The sequence below is a fragment of the Manis pentadactyla genome, chromosome 2, assembly GCF_030020395.1.
Source record: "Manis pentadactyla isolate mManPen7 chromosome 2, mManPen7.hap1, whole genome shotgun sequence".
NCBI lineage: Eukaryota > Metazoa > Chordata > Mammalia > Pholidota > Manidae > Manis > Manis pentadactyla.
In genome coordinates, this window is record NC_080020.1 from 60,328,820 (window position 1) to 60,345,317 (window position 16,498).

At 36.7% G+C, this 16,498-nt stretch overlaps 1 protein-coding gene across 1 annotated transcript in view; it reads left to right on the forward strand.

The window, feature by feature from the left end:
- Positions 1–1,060: 1,060 nt before the first annotated feature.
- Positions 1,061–16,498, forward strand: part of SLCO4C1 (solute carrier organic anion transporter family member 4C1) — a 69,149-nt gene continuing 53,711 nt past the window's right edge. Inside the window, exons 1-2 of the mRNA XM_036925793.2 lie at positions 1,061–1,494; positions 4,588–4,851. Coding sequence (XP_036781688.2) covers positions 1,149–1,494; positions 4,588–4,851 — 610 coding nt within the window. The 5' untranslated portion in view covers positions 1,061–1,148. The remainder of the gene's footprint in view (positions 1,495–4,587; positions 4,852–16,498) is intronic.

Genomic DNA, 16,498 nt, shown 5'->3' on the forward strand with positions numbered 1-16,498 from the left:
TCTCTCAGCTTACCAGGCTCCCTCCCTTACCTCCTTCCAGCTTTGCTCAAATGTACCTTCTCAGGGAGTCTTCCCTGACTACCCTATTTAAGATTGCATCTCAGTCTCCAGCTTCCCACAACACACACTGATTCTAGCCTGTCCTTGCTTGACTTTACTCCATAGCACTTATCACCATAAGGTGTACTACATAATCATGACTTATTATCTGTCTCCTGTTAGAATGCCAGCACCAAAAGGGTAAGGGTAAGAGTATTTGTCAATATTTGTGCACTCTTGTACTCCCAGAGCCTAGAACACTGACACCCAGGAATATATATTTTTTGATGAATGAATGAATGAATTTTAACTATTGTAAATGGCGTTCTGTTCTTCAAAGTGTTTTTCTTACTAATTGCACAGGTAGAAATTGTACATGATTATCAGCAATGCACAGAAAGAATATCATATATATGCTTTTAAAGTTTATTAATTTCCATTACTTCAGTTTTGAGGAAGTAAAACCGAAAAGGTGGTTGCGTTGTGATGTTAATGGTGGTGGCAGAGGGGGGGAGGCGGGTGGGGATTTCCGTTTCTAGGGAGAATGACAGGTAAAAGTCTTACCGCGATGTTCACGGAATCCAACGTACTGTATCTGTGCTTGATTCTCGGAGTCCAGACCTAGCCTGGTTTGGTAAGCATCAAAGGAAGAAACCCACAGGGCACTTTCTTGAACGATATCCTGATGCAACTGTGTTTACAGCTTTCAAGTCAGTGCCCAGGGGGAGCTTTACGGCCACCAGCCTCCCACACCTCTATTTGGCTCGCGGTCCCTGGGCTCCGGGAGGCAGCGCCGCGGGCTGAGGGCCTGCGCCGCTGCACTTGGCGGCCAGGCCGCCGGCGCATGCCGCGCGTTGGGGCGGGCCCCGGGCGCCACAGGTGCGGCGCGGCCGAGCGCCAGCCAGCCGGCGGCGGGGCCACTCCGCGGGGCGAGCGCGCGGGGCACGGTCCTCGCGGCAGCGGCGACCGCGGGCGCGGCGCGAGGCAAAGCCGGGAGGCGGGGCGGAGTTCGCGCACGGGGGCGCTGCCACCTGCGCGGGGGAGGAGCCAGGGCGGGACGTGGGTCCTGCCGCTCGGACGCGCGCGAGTTCGGAGAACTCCGTCGGGCCATGGAGAGCAGCAAAGGCATCGAGAACCCGGCTTTCGTCCCCTCCAGCCCAGACACCCCTCGCCGGGTGTCTGCATCGCCCTCTTACGTCGAGGTCTCTGCCCTGCCCACCGACAGCCCAAAAGAGGATTCGCAGCACCAGGAGCTTCAGATGCCCCAGAAGTCACCGGAGCTACCGCTGCCTTCAGCAACTGCCCCTGGCTCCCACGGGCCGGCCGGGCCGGCGTCGCTGTCCGCGTGCGAGGAGGGGCCCTACGGATGGGGGAACTTCCAGCCCCGGTGCCTCCAGCGCTGCAACACGCCCCAGGGCTTTCTGCTGCACTACTGCCTCTTGGCCGTCACGCAGGGTAATGTCCAGCGCCGGCCGGAGAGGGCACTGGCCGTTCGGGCGCCGGCGGGCGGGAGCGACGGGTGCGCGGGCAACGGGTGGTCCGCGCGCCGGGCGCGGCGGCCCCCGCATGGCACTTGCAAGCGCTTCCACGGAACCGCAGCTGCCGGCCAGGTTCTGGCTTCCACATTCTAGCTTCTCCTTTGTCGCAACATTTAAAACTTGCCACACAGCCTTTTCTTGTTTGTGTTCTACCTCAGTTTGGGACATTCGAATCCTCCTAGGAAGATGGAACTTACTGGAGCCTTCCTTTGGGAACGGTTTGTCCTGAGGGAATCCATTCTCCATTAGGAAAGCATACATTTTGCTAAACCCCTCATTAAAGACATTTTTTACATTGTTTCTGGAACTGGAGGATTAATGAATCTGCAGACAAGGGTAGGGTAGTTTTCTATAAAGAAACCTGTTGAAAAAAATATATATATATGCACACACAATATGTACATACACGTGTATGTATATGATACACATATACATACACACATATATAGTATAGATTAGATAAGGACATTCATGTTTTATGACTTTAATTTGAGTTGTACATCGGGGCTAGGCTCAAGGTTAGCAGGGACTTCAGTTGTTGAAGGGTGAGGCCTTTCAAATGCAAGAGTTATGCAGTATCTGTTTTGTTGGATCTCTTTAAGCTTCTCTGCGAAGTACTGATAAAGCCCAGGTTTATACCCTGGGGAGTTTGCGACCTAAGCCTGATTTGAAGGGGTGAGTGGTTAGGGTGGAGACAGAGTGGCTTTCCTGGAAGAAAACATAGAGAAGGTAAAAGCTGCTGCAATGTTGCTGAAGGGGATGAAATGAGAAGTTACACGAAGGTGACAAGTTGAAAGAGGGGTGGGCCAGTAAGGTGGAAGCTCTGGAAGGACAATCTGAAGGTTAGTTATTTCTTCAATGTATCACTTGAGCCATAGATAAAAAATATTTTGTAAAGAAGCGATCATGGACTGATTGGAAGAAATGCAATCTAAGAAATATTTTTTGGGGGAGGGGTTGGAAATTGCTCATTTTGAAGATTAACAGAAGAATAAATCTGAATATATTCCTCTCTTTAAATTTCTGCTCCTCCCAAAGTAACTCAGGGTCTTTTGCTTTGCACGTCAGGGTCTGAGTGTTTGTTGATTCCAAGTTATCTGCAGTTTTTCTGCTAAAGGTGGTTTTATGCTGAAGAGTTTTTCCTTTTCCACCTTTCCTGTCCCCACCAGAGTTTGCCTGCTCTCAATGTCTTGATTTTAGTTGTCCAAAATCAGTGATTGTGAAGCATCTCAGTGTCAAAGGAATGGAAAGTTCAAAGAAGCTGGACACAAGTAAAATATTTGTCATGTGTTTTATCTTGCAACATATTCTGAAACTGCTATAGTATTCCAGAATACACCATTTTACATTTAGCATAAAATATTATTTAAAATTATCAAATATATAATTGGCACTCTTAGAAAAATGTGTCAGGTTTAACTTGGAGCTACATCTTCCCAGAGGCCCCCAATTTAAGAAGCATAATCTGAGATGAAGGTGACCCAGTAAATTCTTGTTTCAGTTTAGGTTTGAATGACTGAAAACATTATAACTGTGTTTCTTAAACATGGTCCTTGGAAAGACTATTTCCATACTACATTAACAGGTGTTTAATTGGGGAAAAAGACAAACCCAAAACTTGTCAAGTGAGTTTACTTAACCCAGTATTTCTCAAAGATGAACAGGATTTCTCTGAGCACTTAATTTCCTAATGTGTCTCTTCATACATTTACAAATAGAGTATGCAGTATTTTATGGAATTTCTTTTTCATAAAACAGAGTTTTGAAAACTTCTGTAGCATAGAATTCATATTGGGATTCATAGGCTTAAAGTGCTATCCTTCCACAAAAGTTTACAAATTTACCTTGTTAGAGAAGTTTTACCATAACAGCCATGAATTCTGATGACTGACTTTTAATCAGTATGGCAGGTGTGCTGGGAAGTTGATTTTTGGGTGGGAAATTTTCATATTTTCAGATAATCTTATCTTTTATAAACATGTTATCCCTGGTACTTTAGATTCTTTATCTTGAAATCATAGGAATTGTAAATTGTCCTATAGACTTATTAAACTGGTATAAAAGTAAAAATCATGTTAGAACTTTTAAAACTTGTTTTATCAATTTTCTTGAACTGCATTTCCAGTTATATACAGCCTTGATAAAGTAAAATTGGAAGAGATTAGTAGAGATCATAGCTTGTGTATAGTCTTTGTCTTGACTAATGCATGGAAACAATTTCTGGTATCCTCTTAAGTAAAAGGAGTAACTAGGTAAAAACTTTGTAATTTGCTCAGATGCTTTTTATTCTCAATTTAGGATAATGTTTAAACTCCTGTAAATTTAACCTCTGTCAGGACAGGACTTGTTTATTGTCAGTCAAATTCAGATTTCGAGGTTTTCCTGTTCGTCTTATAGTCCTCCATCATAGCTATAATAAGCAGATGAAGTGTTAAGTTTTGCTTTTTAATTTCCATGTAGAGTAGAATGCAATTAGTTGAAATAAAACTTTTAGTTTATTTTGCTCCACGACTTTTTAAATGATAAGTTTAATGTCTATTCAAAGTTATACAAGGATTTTCAGTTACATATAAGTATATTAAAGGACTGAGCTTGGAAAGCAATTGAGCATTACTCTAAACGGCCTCTGGAGTCATCTGTAGTTTCTGTGCTTTTCCCAGTGGGGTCCATGAGAGTACTCTGCACTTGGAAACTCTAGTAAACCAGCCTCATGAGACTACCAGTCTGCCTTGTCCGTCATTTAAAGGAAAAGGAAGTTAGCTGTGGTTTAGTACGTGATGAGCATCAATTTTATTTAACACCTGAAAATTCACAAGTGTACAATTTAAAAGCAAACTGATATATAAGGAAGTGTGTTTGGATTGCCTCCCTTTGAAACTTTGAGACATTTAAAACTGGCACATTTAAAAATATAAAAAACACCAAACAACCAAACTTTAGTATGTTAATAATCATGATCTGTATGGTATCATTATAATAATGCACATAAATTTCCTTTTCTCTCTTTTAGGTGTTGTAGTAAATGGCCTAGTAAATATTAGCATTTCCACTATTGAGAAGCGCTATGAAATGAAGAGTTCCCTGACAGGCCTGATATCATCAAGCTATGACATCTCCTTCTGTTTGCTGTCTTTATTTGTATCATTCTCTGGTGAAAGAGGACACAAACCAAGATGGCTTATGTTTGCTTCGTTTATGATAGGCCTGGGAGCACTTGTATTTTCATTGCCAAAATTTTTTAGTGGAAAATACCAGTTGGGGTCCCTTTTGGAAGGTAAGTTTCTGTTATGTTTTTGTTTTCAATTAAAAAGTAGTATGAAACTAGGCCGTTAACTCTATATAACAGTTCACTTGTTCAGGTAAGGATGGCAAGGACGTAAGTCTCTTTCACTCGCCATTGATGTAAATTGTGTGAGGTAGGAGCTTTAGATGTATTTTGCATTATTCATTGCTTCAGTGGTTCTCCAAATTTTTAATTCTCAGGTACTCATTCCCCATATTGCACACAGTCCTCAAAAAGCAATGACCTATTTTCCTTTGCCCTTGTGACCTCATTGGGGTCCTATGATCTGTAGTTGTGCCCTATGTGGTTCTGTTTGCTGTGCTTACAGCTTTGCAACCTGGACAGTTAATTCTTGATTTGAGATAGAGGTGAAATTTATAGGGAAACTGAAGCTTTTCCTAAGAACTGAAACTAGCTCTACTTGTGACTCTAGTTTAGAGACGTAAAACTTCATCAGTTATTTAATGTGTTGCTCCAGTTAGATGAAGAAGGACATTATTCAAAGGCTCAAAACAGAAATTTGATTATTTACATTTATACTTTTTCTTTAAAATAAAAAATCAGTTTTAATGGAAAAGCAATTATAGTAGAGCCAGAATGCTATGCTAATGAAAATAGATCATACATTTTTATAATCCTTTTTGGAACTTTTAATAGCAAATATTGAAATAAAATCAGAAAAAATTGTTATAGACTCAGAAGCTTTCAGGGCTTAGGTAAATGAAGAAAGGAGAGTATGAAGAAAGGAGAATTAGGGCATTATGCAATAAAGCATTATTTTTAAGAAGTTGAGATTGTTATATTTGTGAGTATTAATATTGAAAATTAATATCATAAGTGTTAACATTTCCCAAGACCATTGCCCAATTATAGAATGACAACAAATAGGACAAACATTTCAATCCCAAAGCATATATTACTCAGCATGGTTTTACGGATGCACTTATTAGGTATGCAGACTTCATCTTGGAAATAAAAATAGATTATGCAAGCATGTGGACCAATAGAGGGTGTTTTAAAAATGTTTTATAGTTTGGAATGAATGAGATAAGGAGAATATGTTATCAATGGGAAGAGTACTTAATGTAGATCCAAGTCTGTTATCTAAGATTGGACAAGACTGCATAGGCCAATTTCACATATCACTGGGGTTAGTTTGGGGAACAAGGCATATTAAGCTTTACTATAACACTTTTGAAATCTTAACACTAAGGAAAAATCTAAATTTTAGTCTGTTACACATGAAACAAGATAGCTATGATAGCAAGAATATTATCCTGCTTATAGCATTATTCTTTGTATAAAATCTAATCTTTCACTCTTCCAGCTGATCAGATTTCTACTTGTTCTTAAAGTATACAAACTATGATAAAAAATCTCTCTCCCTAAACTAAAACATAAATGTGTATTCCAGTAAAAAAGCCTAATCTGTCCTCAGCAATATTCCTATTTTCATCTCTTTCATTCCATATCTTGAATTGCAGCAATTCTGAATGGATTCTCTTTCCCAAAGGGGAATGACCACAAATTAAGATGTGTGTGTGTGGTTGTCCAGAGATGAAGCCAGGAAGATTGCTGAAGCCAGATCATGAATTTTAGTACATTATTGTGTACTGTGCAGTTTTCATTGAATTTTAAAAGTAGATTATTAGATAGAGGGTTTGGCTGATCTGTAAATTTCTACTCTAAATTAAGACCCATAATTTAAAAAATAGCTTATCTGTGGCAAATGAAAGCAGAAACTCAGGTTGCCCTCATGTTATTCTGTCATTCATAACAATGCATATTTATTGATGTGGACTCTATGTGGTATGGAGTAATAGAGAAAAAGCTTCATGTTAAGTGAATTTTATATACCAGTGGAAATACAAAATTAATAAATAAGCAAGATAATTGGAGATTAAGGTGAGTGTATGAAGGGAACAAATAGTATGAAGAGTGTACCTAGAAAATCTGTGGGCAAGAGAAGGCTATTTTGATACTGGAAAATGAGGAGCCAGCCTTAAGAGATGCTTTCCAGCATGAGATATTTAGGTTTTCCTTAAAGTGCAATGGGAAGTCATGAGAGAGTTTTATACGGGGAAGGGCATGATGTTACTTATATTTTAAAATGACCATTTTCACTTATGCTGTTCTGAGGGACAAGAGTACATGGAAGTAAAAGCACCCAGGAGGTTTATACTATACTCTAGGTTAGAGATAAAGGTGACTGGGACTGGCTCTGTAGCAGTGGAGATGTAGAGGAGTGACTGATTTTCAATGTAGTTAGAAGGAAAAAGAGATTGGATTTCCTAGGGAGCTGTGAAGGAGAAATACATAATAATTCTGATATTTGGCTTCACTAACTGGGGCCATTTGCTAGAATATGGAAGACTGGATTGAACAGACTTGGGACTGGAAATCAAGAATTCAGGTTTGGACTTATGTGTGAACTGCACATTATATATGCAATGTTGCAGTATGTATCTTTGAACATATATGTTTACGTAAATGTGCAAGTTATCCTTTAGTCTTTATTCCTATAAGAGCAAATTCTGGGTTTGAAGGGCTTCTTCATTCTCATCTTTGATAGATAACATTACACTGATTTTTAGGAAGGGATATAACAGTTGCTCTCCTACAGTTAACTGAAAATGCCTACTTGTTATTTTGGAGTTTTGCATTCTTCTTTTCCTGAAAGTTTTCCTTAATAGAAAGATATTTTATTGTGGTATGTTTGTGTTTGTGTGTATGTGTAGTTGTTTACAGTATAACATATACAAAACCCAGCCCTGAAATTGCATTAAATATCTAAATGAACCCAGACACTTAGAAGAAATGTTAGAAATCACAGATTGTTTCTTCATTAATGGAGAACCTCAGAACAAGAGGCAGAGTGACTTCATAGTGATTTTATAGATGGGTCAATAAGAGCTAGAATTGATACTAGTTTTCATGCTATATTTAATGTTTTTCAAGTTTTTGTTTATGACTCACAGTAGGTATATTAACCATATCAAATAATTTCAATATTTTTATGAATGTAATCCATTTCTTCCCCAATTTCAAACAGCCAGTTATAACGGTCTATACTTTATTTTAAAATTAACTTGTCTGCTCACATGAATTAGCCCACTTTTGCAGATTTGGAATTGGAATTTGGGGAGCCAAAAATCTCAATTATTTGTTCAAGTCTAAAGAGAGCGTAGAAGGAAACTGGAGATTTAAGTGGGAATAGGAAAGAAATGAGTTGAAAACTTCCTGTAAATAAGTTAGAAGCAAGGGAATGTATAGTCTTCGTAGGTAACATTATATAATAACCTAAAAAGCATAACATTAATAAGTTATCTTATTAAAATCAATTTAATTTGAAACTGACTGAGAAAATTAACATATTCCTTGGTGTGCTTTTTTTTGTTGTTGCTGTTCTTTGAACTTGAGAGAAACCAAAGTCAGGGCTCAGTTTGGATGACATCATCTGTCTAAGAGGAGATTAAATTAATGTTATGTAGTTGGTAAGTAGAGGAAAACAAAATATGAGATACAATAAGCGTGTATGATTTCCACAGGTGTGAGGATAACACAAAAAGAAGTTAAGAGCAAAAGGTACAAGAGGTACCAAATACATAAATGTGTATTTGGAAACAGCTTGAATTTTCTATTGTTCTGTAATAAATATAAGTAGGTTTGGGAAAGTATTTTTTTAATGGAGATAATAGGGTTAGAGGGGATTATCTAACTTTGAATGGAGGTAATATCATTTATCAAAGGGAAGTTTTGGTTCTTGGATGCAAAAGGAAAAGGGAAGAATTAAAATTAAGAGAAGTAAAATAGATGCTTCAAAGGGCTAATTTTTGTATATGTTAACCTGAAAATTGTGTCATAAAACATTTTCAGGTAAATTATATTTGACACTCACTTTTGATATATTGTAACCTAACATTAACAGAAAATAGTATATTTTGATGTAACTTTCAAAAATTTTAAAAATGTCACATAAATGAATCTTTATCATATATTTTGTTTTTATTCAAGCACTTTTTAATTCTTTGTGGATGAGTGTTCATTTACTATTGTTAAGCAAAATAATCTTTTCATCTCTTTGAGACTTTGGGTTGGGAGGTCATTAGTAAACCTAGAGAAGCAATTACTAAACCTTGTAAAGCTCTTTTTCTTTGCTGACCAATAGCCGGATAACTTTTCCTAGTGGTGTTAGTTTCTTGTTTCTCTTGTCCATCCTTTTCTCTCAGAAATAGGTCTCAACACTCTCCATTTGATTCAGCACTAAATTTCCAGTATTAGATTGGAATTTCAAGGTAGATTCTGCACCAGAGGACTTTGGCTGCAGTGTGACTACTTAAAAAGTTGAACTAGAGAAATGATTAGCAAGGGACTCAAAGCTGGATTTAATTATTAGTTACTGTTCTATCTTTTATTTTGCATTCTTAAGTTTTTTTTGTTTTTTGTTTTTTGCTTTTTTGGTATGTGATGCTTGCTTGGCTTAGAGAAGACATAAGGCCAAGAATCTTAGAGTTTTTTCAAGCAGTAATTCAATATAGGATGCTATAATTTTCCTTGGCCTCTTTTTAAAAAATTACCCCAGTTATCTTTTCAGTCCATTTTGCAAAATAGGCATCCAGTTTAATGTTTAATTATTTTGTAAATTCTCAACTGGGAGCATAGAGAGAAAAGTTTCTTTTCATTTCAGGATTATTGCTTTAAGGAGTTTCACAACCACCATGAAATACTAGGTACTCTGCTCAGTCAGTTTTGTTGAAATTCAAATGACCAAGCTTCGGAAATAGTGGAAACTCATAGAGAAAAATAAGTAGAAAAGCATGTGTCAGTGAGATGTTAGCCCAAACTCAATTCTGCACACAGCTATAGTGTGCATATAGGTAGAGATTTTAAGAATCTGTGGCCTTAAGCAAGAGAAGGTAAGTCCCAGAATTTTCCAAAGTATGATCTGCAGAGCAGAGTTTCTGAAGGTATTAAGAGTATATAAAAATGTATTCCATGGTTTAATGAGTTTAGGAAAAAAATGAAAGTTAAGGAAGTATCTATTGCACCACTGTGAAAGTGAATCTATTTTGTGAGTCTAGTTAGAGGGAATGCTGTCTTGAGTTCTGAGTTTACTGGCCAGGAGACCCCATTGTTATGCTTATCCCCTTTACCCTGCTTCCACTGCTCACTACTTTTATGCTTTAGATAGTATTTCAGTGAACAGGCTTTGGGAAAATCTACTCTGTGCTCTCTTGTGCTGAGTATGTGATTTGAAAGCCCTTGTGGAACTTAGGAGCTTCATTATGGGCAGCACCTGAAACAGCATGGGATATATAGTAGGTGCTCAAGAAATTTTGAGTTGTCAGATACATTAATGATTGAATAGATGGATCTTTTCCATGGAGGCATATTAGGAGTCTAATCACGACCTTCCACAGAAGGCAGTAAGAAGAGGTAATGTCAGATTAAGGCAGTTTGGGATTCTTTGTTCACATTGTCCATAATTTGACCTAAAGAGTAATAGAACATTTTTTCTCTTTTTTTGGCCACTAAGTGAAGAGGAATTGTGTTGTTGTCAGACACAAAAGTTATTTACTGTAGATGATATTTATGGGTACTGTTTGAGATCTGAAAACTTTGCAATGTGTAAAGAAAGCCAAATTGAGAAGCATATTCAGAAATAGTAACAAAATGCTTTGATACCAGAAGTTTTTGTCTTAATTACTTGGATTTCTCTATATGTATGTATTGTACTTCTAAGGGGATGTGAAAATGTCAGGATAATTTTATGATAGACTGTTAGTAGTGATTAACTTACTCTTATTTGTCTTCATATATAAAGTAAAAAGAAATGCTCTGATAGGGCATTCAAGTGGACCAGAGGTATCGTTGTGTCTAACCAGAGTGTGTGGGAGGTATTTAAGCAATGCTTTTTGTAGCTTCCTCAGAAAGGTTGGTAAAAATGTGGTTTGTGGCAAGAAAGAAATGAGGAAATTCTATTTTCTAAGTCACTGTCCTTAAAAATGCAATTAGCCAATGTGTATTTTAACATATCTATTCTTTTACTTTAATGTTATTAGCACCTTACATTGAGTGAAAGTATGCAATGGTATTGCAGGGATATTAGGACATTTAACTGAGTTTAAATTTTTGCTGGAACACTGTGTGATAGCACTATGTGGCCTTGGACAAGTTTCTTTAACTTAAATAATGGTGATTATAATGCCCACTACCTCATAGGACATTGTGTACATGCAGTGATAAGGCAGTACCTGGTTCATTAAATAGTGGCAAGGAATAATAATGATGTTCATTATTAAGTAACAGCTGTACTTATGTTAAAAAAAAAATGATTTTCTTGTTTTTCTTTCTTTTTCTTATTGGAGATAGTAGTTACAAAATAATATGAACAACTAAAAAACTATATGTTACATATTTTTTTGTAAATGTCACTTCTCAGTGACATATCCCCAAATTCTGGCTACACACTTTGAAAGGGTTTTAGATATGTTCCCAGGATTATATTCTTCTTATGAGATAAGAAAATAAATTTATTTGGCATAGCTAAAGTTAGTTGGATCCACTCAAAATTCCATATTAAAATACTGCCTTTTAAATAGCCAAGTTGCCTCTTTTTAAATATCTTTAATTTGTTTTCTGATTTTAAATATGGGTTCTTTGCAAGACATATAGAAGATAGAAAATAAACAAAAAAGTTAATATGAAGGAAAAAATGGAATAAATGACACAAAAAAGGAAGGAAATAAAAATTTCTCATAACACAACCTGGATTACCTCATTAAATTGTTCAACCCTTTTAATGTATACACATGTTGATACATGTATTCACAAATAGTTACGCATCATGACACACATTTACATCACCCAGTCATAACACACATTTACATCACCCCAGTCAAAACACACATTTATGCATACATTCATACCCACTTACTCTTATTAACATTCGTACATATACATCATACATCTCTATATCATATACACATATACATTAAAATATACATTTTGAGGAAATAAGATTTTAACTTACAGATATCTATTTTTTTTACTTAGACATTATATATTTAAAAAGTTGTGTAATTTTTATGCTTTTATGTTATTTCATTTTATATATCTTTTTAATAACTTATAATCGAATCAACATTCCTTTGTTGTGTTTTTTATTAATACATTTTACTTTTCTGTTAGGGAAGTTCTATTGGTTATTGCAGATAATTTGGGTAATACTAAGAAGTTTCATCATTCACCTGTTAAAGGACATCTGGACTGATCCCAGTTTTTTGGCTAATACAGATAAAGTTATGAACATTTGAATCCATTTTTTGTGTGAATCTAGTTTTTGTTTCTCTGGGATAGATGCCTTGGAGTAAAAGCGCTGGGTCATATGATAATTCTATGTCTAGTTTTTTGAGAAACAGATGAACTGTTTTGCAGAGTGACATACCATTTTATATTCCCACTGGCAATGTGTGAGTGATCCAGGTTATCTGTATCCTTGTCAGCACTTGGTGTTATGTGTGTGTGTGTGTCTGTGTGTGTGACTTGACTTTTACCATCCTTATTTTTTATTTGGCCATTCTGCTCTGTTGCCCTGAAATATTGTGGTTTTAGTTTGCATTTTCCCAATGGCTGATGATATTGAGCATCTTTGCTTGTGCCCCTTTGCTATTTGTTTATCCTTGATGTGATATCTGTTCATGTTTTTTGCCCATTTTTCTAACTGGACTATTTATTTTTTACTTTGAGTTTTGAGAGTTACTTATGTATTCTAAGTACTAGATCTTTGTCTGAGAGATGGTTTGTAAATATTTTTATCCAGTCTGCAGCTTCTGTTTTCATCTTCTTGACAGGGTTTTTTACAGAGCAAAAGTTTTTAATTTTAATGGAAGTTCCACTTATCAAATTTTCCTTTTATGTATTATGCTTTTGTCATCAAGTCTTAGAATTCTTTACCTTATTCTAGATCACAAAGATATTCTCCAGTGTTTTTTTTTCAAAAAATTTAATAGTTTTCCATTTTACATTTACATCTGTGATACATTTTGAGTTAATTTGGTTTTCTTAATATTCCCAGTTAGGATACTCTCTTTATGTCTTTTAATCATCCAAACATCTAAGAAATGTTTCTGTTACAATACTCTTTATTGATTTGAATGGGATTCACTGGTTCAGAGAAATCCTGAAATCCCACTGAGAAGATGTTATTCTTATTCCTTGAATAAACCCTAGTCTGCTTCTTCAGAGGGGCTTGATAATTTATTGTTCTCTGTTGGTCCTTTCTTGTTATCATTATTGGCTACATTTGAAGAGGGCAAATAGACTTCTTGGATGCTTAGAAGCTGTAGCAGCTTGCTTCTTGCCTGTGGAAGTTTGGGAACTGAGGGTCATTTTAGTACTCACTCAGTCACAGTCTCTCTTAGAAGAGACTAGTGGTTCATTTGATAGTGCATCTCTTTCAAAAACTAGTTTTTGATTTAATTGATTTGGATGCATGTGCCAGCGACCACATTCATGGTTTTGCTATGTGTCTCATGTTTCTTAAAAACCTCATGCCTCTCTTGGACTTAATTAAGCCTATCAGACTAATGGGATAGTCATACCCTTAGGTACTTGTTTCTGAAATATATTCTCCAGAGAAAAGTATTTGCCTGGTGCCCCTTAATCCATTCAGTTGTATTAATGGGTGGTACTATAGCCTTGATTTTATCCTTGCTACAGTCTGTTTTAATTGATTTTTGTTGTTCAAAGGCCTTCTGAGTTTTTATCTTTTATAGGATTTAGATGAGAAGCAGTTGCCTCTTCTAACTCTGAAGTCATATTCTTTCTATTCCTTTTCATTCCATCCAGAATATTTGGCAATGATCCACTGGCACCAAAAACGTTATTACTGTCAGTTGTTTGGGTTACTGGAAGGGGTCAATAAAGCAATGTCCTACATGCTTTGCAGGATGTTAAAACAAGTTATGTATAACAGAGTTTTAGCACACAAACTTGCACCATTATTGAGCACATTATCTGCCACATAGTAGAGAGTTAGTAGATATTTGTTAAATAAGGAGAGGGACATTCTACAATGTACAGGGGAGCCCTCCACAACAAGGAAGGAACAGAAAGTTAAGGAATAAGTTAAGTTAAAGGATGGTTTTATGGGAATAATTCTAAGCATCTTTAATATTACTAAATTATTCATGGAGAATCTAGGAATAATATGTGGAAAATGTTTCTGTCCTAAAAAAATTGGAAAAATTATCTATAGACATGCTATTTTCATTTTGTAAATTGTATTTCCTATTATTTCCATGTTGTTGTCAAGCTAGTCATATTTCCCAGTGTCAGTTTCATAAAAGTAATGAATAAGTCTGCAATAAACAGTATTTTACCCTTTGCTTGAATTTTTAAAATAGACTCAGTTTAGAGGACATAGTAACTAGTAGAATAAAATACTGGTCCTTTTGTTTTTGTTGAATATGCATTTTCCAGAATATAATTTTTGTGGCAGAATTTTGATTTCTTCATATTGAAATATGTTTTCTAGTCCTAACATAGCATTTAAATTTCACTTACTACATTGCATAGTCTATGATTTCTATCCACTCTTTTTCATATTTGTTATATTCTGACATTTTCAATTCTTTTTTTTGGCATTTCTTCCTAATTTCCTTTTGCTTGTTTTTGTTACTATAAAACTGAGAGCATATAAATTTAGTATCTGTTAGGTTTTGATTTTTATATATCAGTTACCATTGTTACTACATCAGATTGAATTTTTGGGGGAGTGCAGGGTCATAATTTGTTAATCTTCAGTAGCTAAAATATACCTGGTTTACATTAGTTACTCTTTAAATGTTCAAAATGTTTGAATTGATACCCAGGGCTTTTTGCTATGAAATATAATTAGATTTTATATTCTATAGGAAACCTTGCTTTTCCCCAATTTAAAAAGACATATAGGATATATGTTGTACTGGATATTTTTCATCACCACCCCTATAGCTTTCAAATCTTTGATGGTGTCACTAAGCTTTATAATTCCCTGATGGATACAGTATCACTTCTGGTTTACTGTCTCATTCATGGATTTTCACTTAGCTCTGCCTGTAACAGCATCAACCAATCCATAGGTCAGCCAGCTAGTATATCTATACCAGATCCTGGGGAGGAGAAACTAAGTGGCTATGTTAATCTTCAAAGACAAGCTGGGCCCAATTACCCAAACAAGTTATGCAGACTGAGCTGACATATATAATCTAAGTTGCATGGGCAGAAACCCAATCTGAATCAATATGGTGGTGTTTCACAACCCTTTAGCCAATTCCCGGGCAGTAAGGAGTTCACAGATCCAGAGCTCATTATTGATAGGGAGCGTAGATCTTGTTGAAGAATTTTAACATAGTCAGGGGTATATAATGTTTCTCTTACCCTAAACCCATCCTAAAATGAAGTCTTTAAGCCAAGTGATTAGACAATGGCTCTGAACTCATAAGATGTTTGGATTTCTAGAATACTGCCATTGTCACTGGTAAGAGGGGGACTTACAGAGGTCCAGTGGTTGGCCCAAGACTACTCTATCTCACAGAGGGTCCAGAGATAGCCGTCCTGTAGATATTTCCCTAGTCTTAGGGTTTAGTGAGGGTATAGATATACTAGCTGGCTGACCTACGAATTGGTTGATGCTATTACAGGCAGGCTAAGTGAAAGTCCCTGAATGAGATAGTAAACCAGAAGTGATACTATATCCATCAGGGAATTATAGAGCTTAGTGACACCATCAAAGATTTGAAAGCTCTAGGGGTGGTTATTCCTAGTACATTCTTACTTTTTAAAATGTATCTGGTGCAAATGCAGGACAAAGTCATGGAAAACGACTTTAGACCATTGAAAACATAATCGGGTGGTATCCTAATTACAATGATGGTTCCAGATTTGGTATCTTTTCTACAGCAGATTGGCTCAGACCCTGGCACCTCATATGTAGCTATTGATCTAGCAAGTGTTTTCTTACACTTCTCAACTTAAGAGATAGTCAAGATGGTTTGCTTTCTGTAGAGGAACAAGAGTCTACTGTCTTATATGAGTACTATATAATCCTCTTGCTTTTTGTCATAACATGGTTTGGAGCAGTGGTTCTCAACTAGAGCCAATTTTCATTTCTGGAGACATTTTTGATTGTTATGACTGGAGTAGAGGATGCTATTGGCAGCTAGTGGGTAGAGTGGGTAAACATTCTACCAAGGCACAGGGAGCCCCCCACAACAAAGCATTACCTGGCCCCAAATATCAGTAGTGCCAAAGTTGTGAAACTCTGGTCTGGAGGAGCAATTGATCATCTTACTATCCCACAGACATCATTATGCTATTGCAGTGATGGTATTAAGCTAATTGGACTTGGTGAGTTGATGTATTTTAGTAAAGCATATGCATGCCAGAGGATGGGAGATAAAGTACAAAAACACTGGGGCCTGCCATAATAGTTGAATGTCTAGGGGTCCAGTGGCCTGGGCCATGCTACTGTATCCACTTCACAATTAGCACACTCTGTACTTGCATAACACTTGCTGGGCCTTTTGGGATTTGGGAGACATTATCTGCCTCATTTGTTTTCATTACTCTCGCCCATTAACTAGGTAATGTGTAA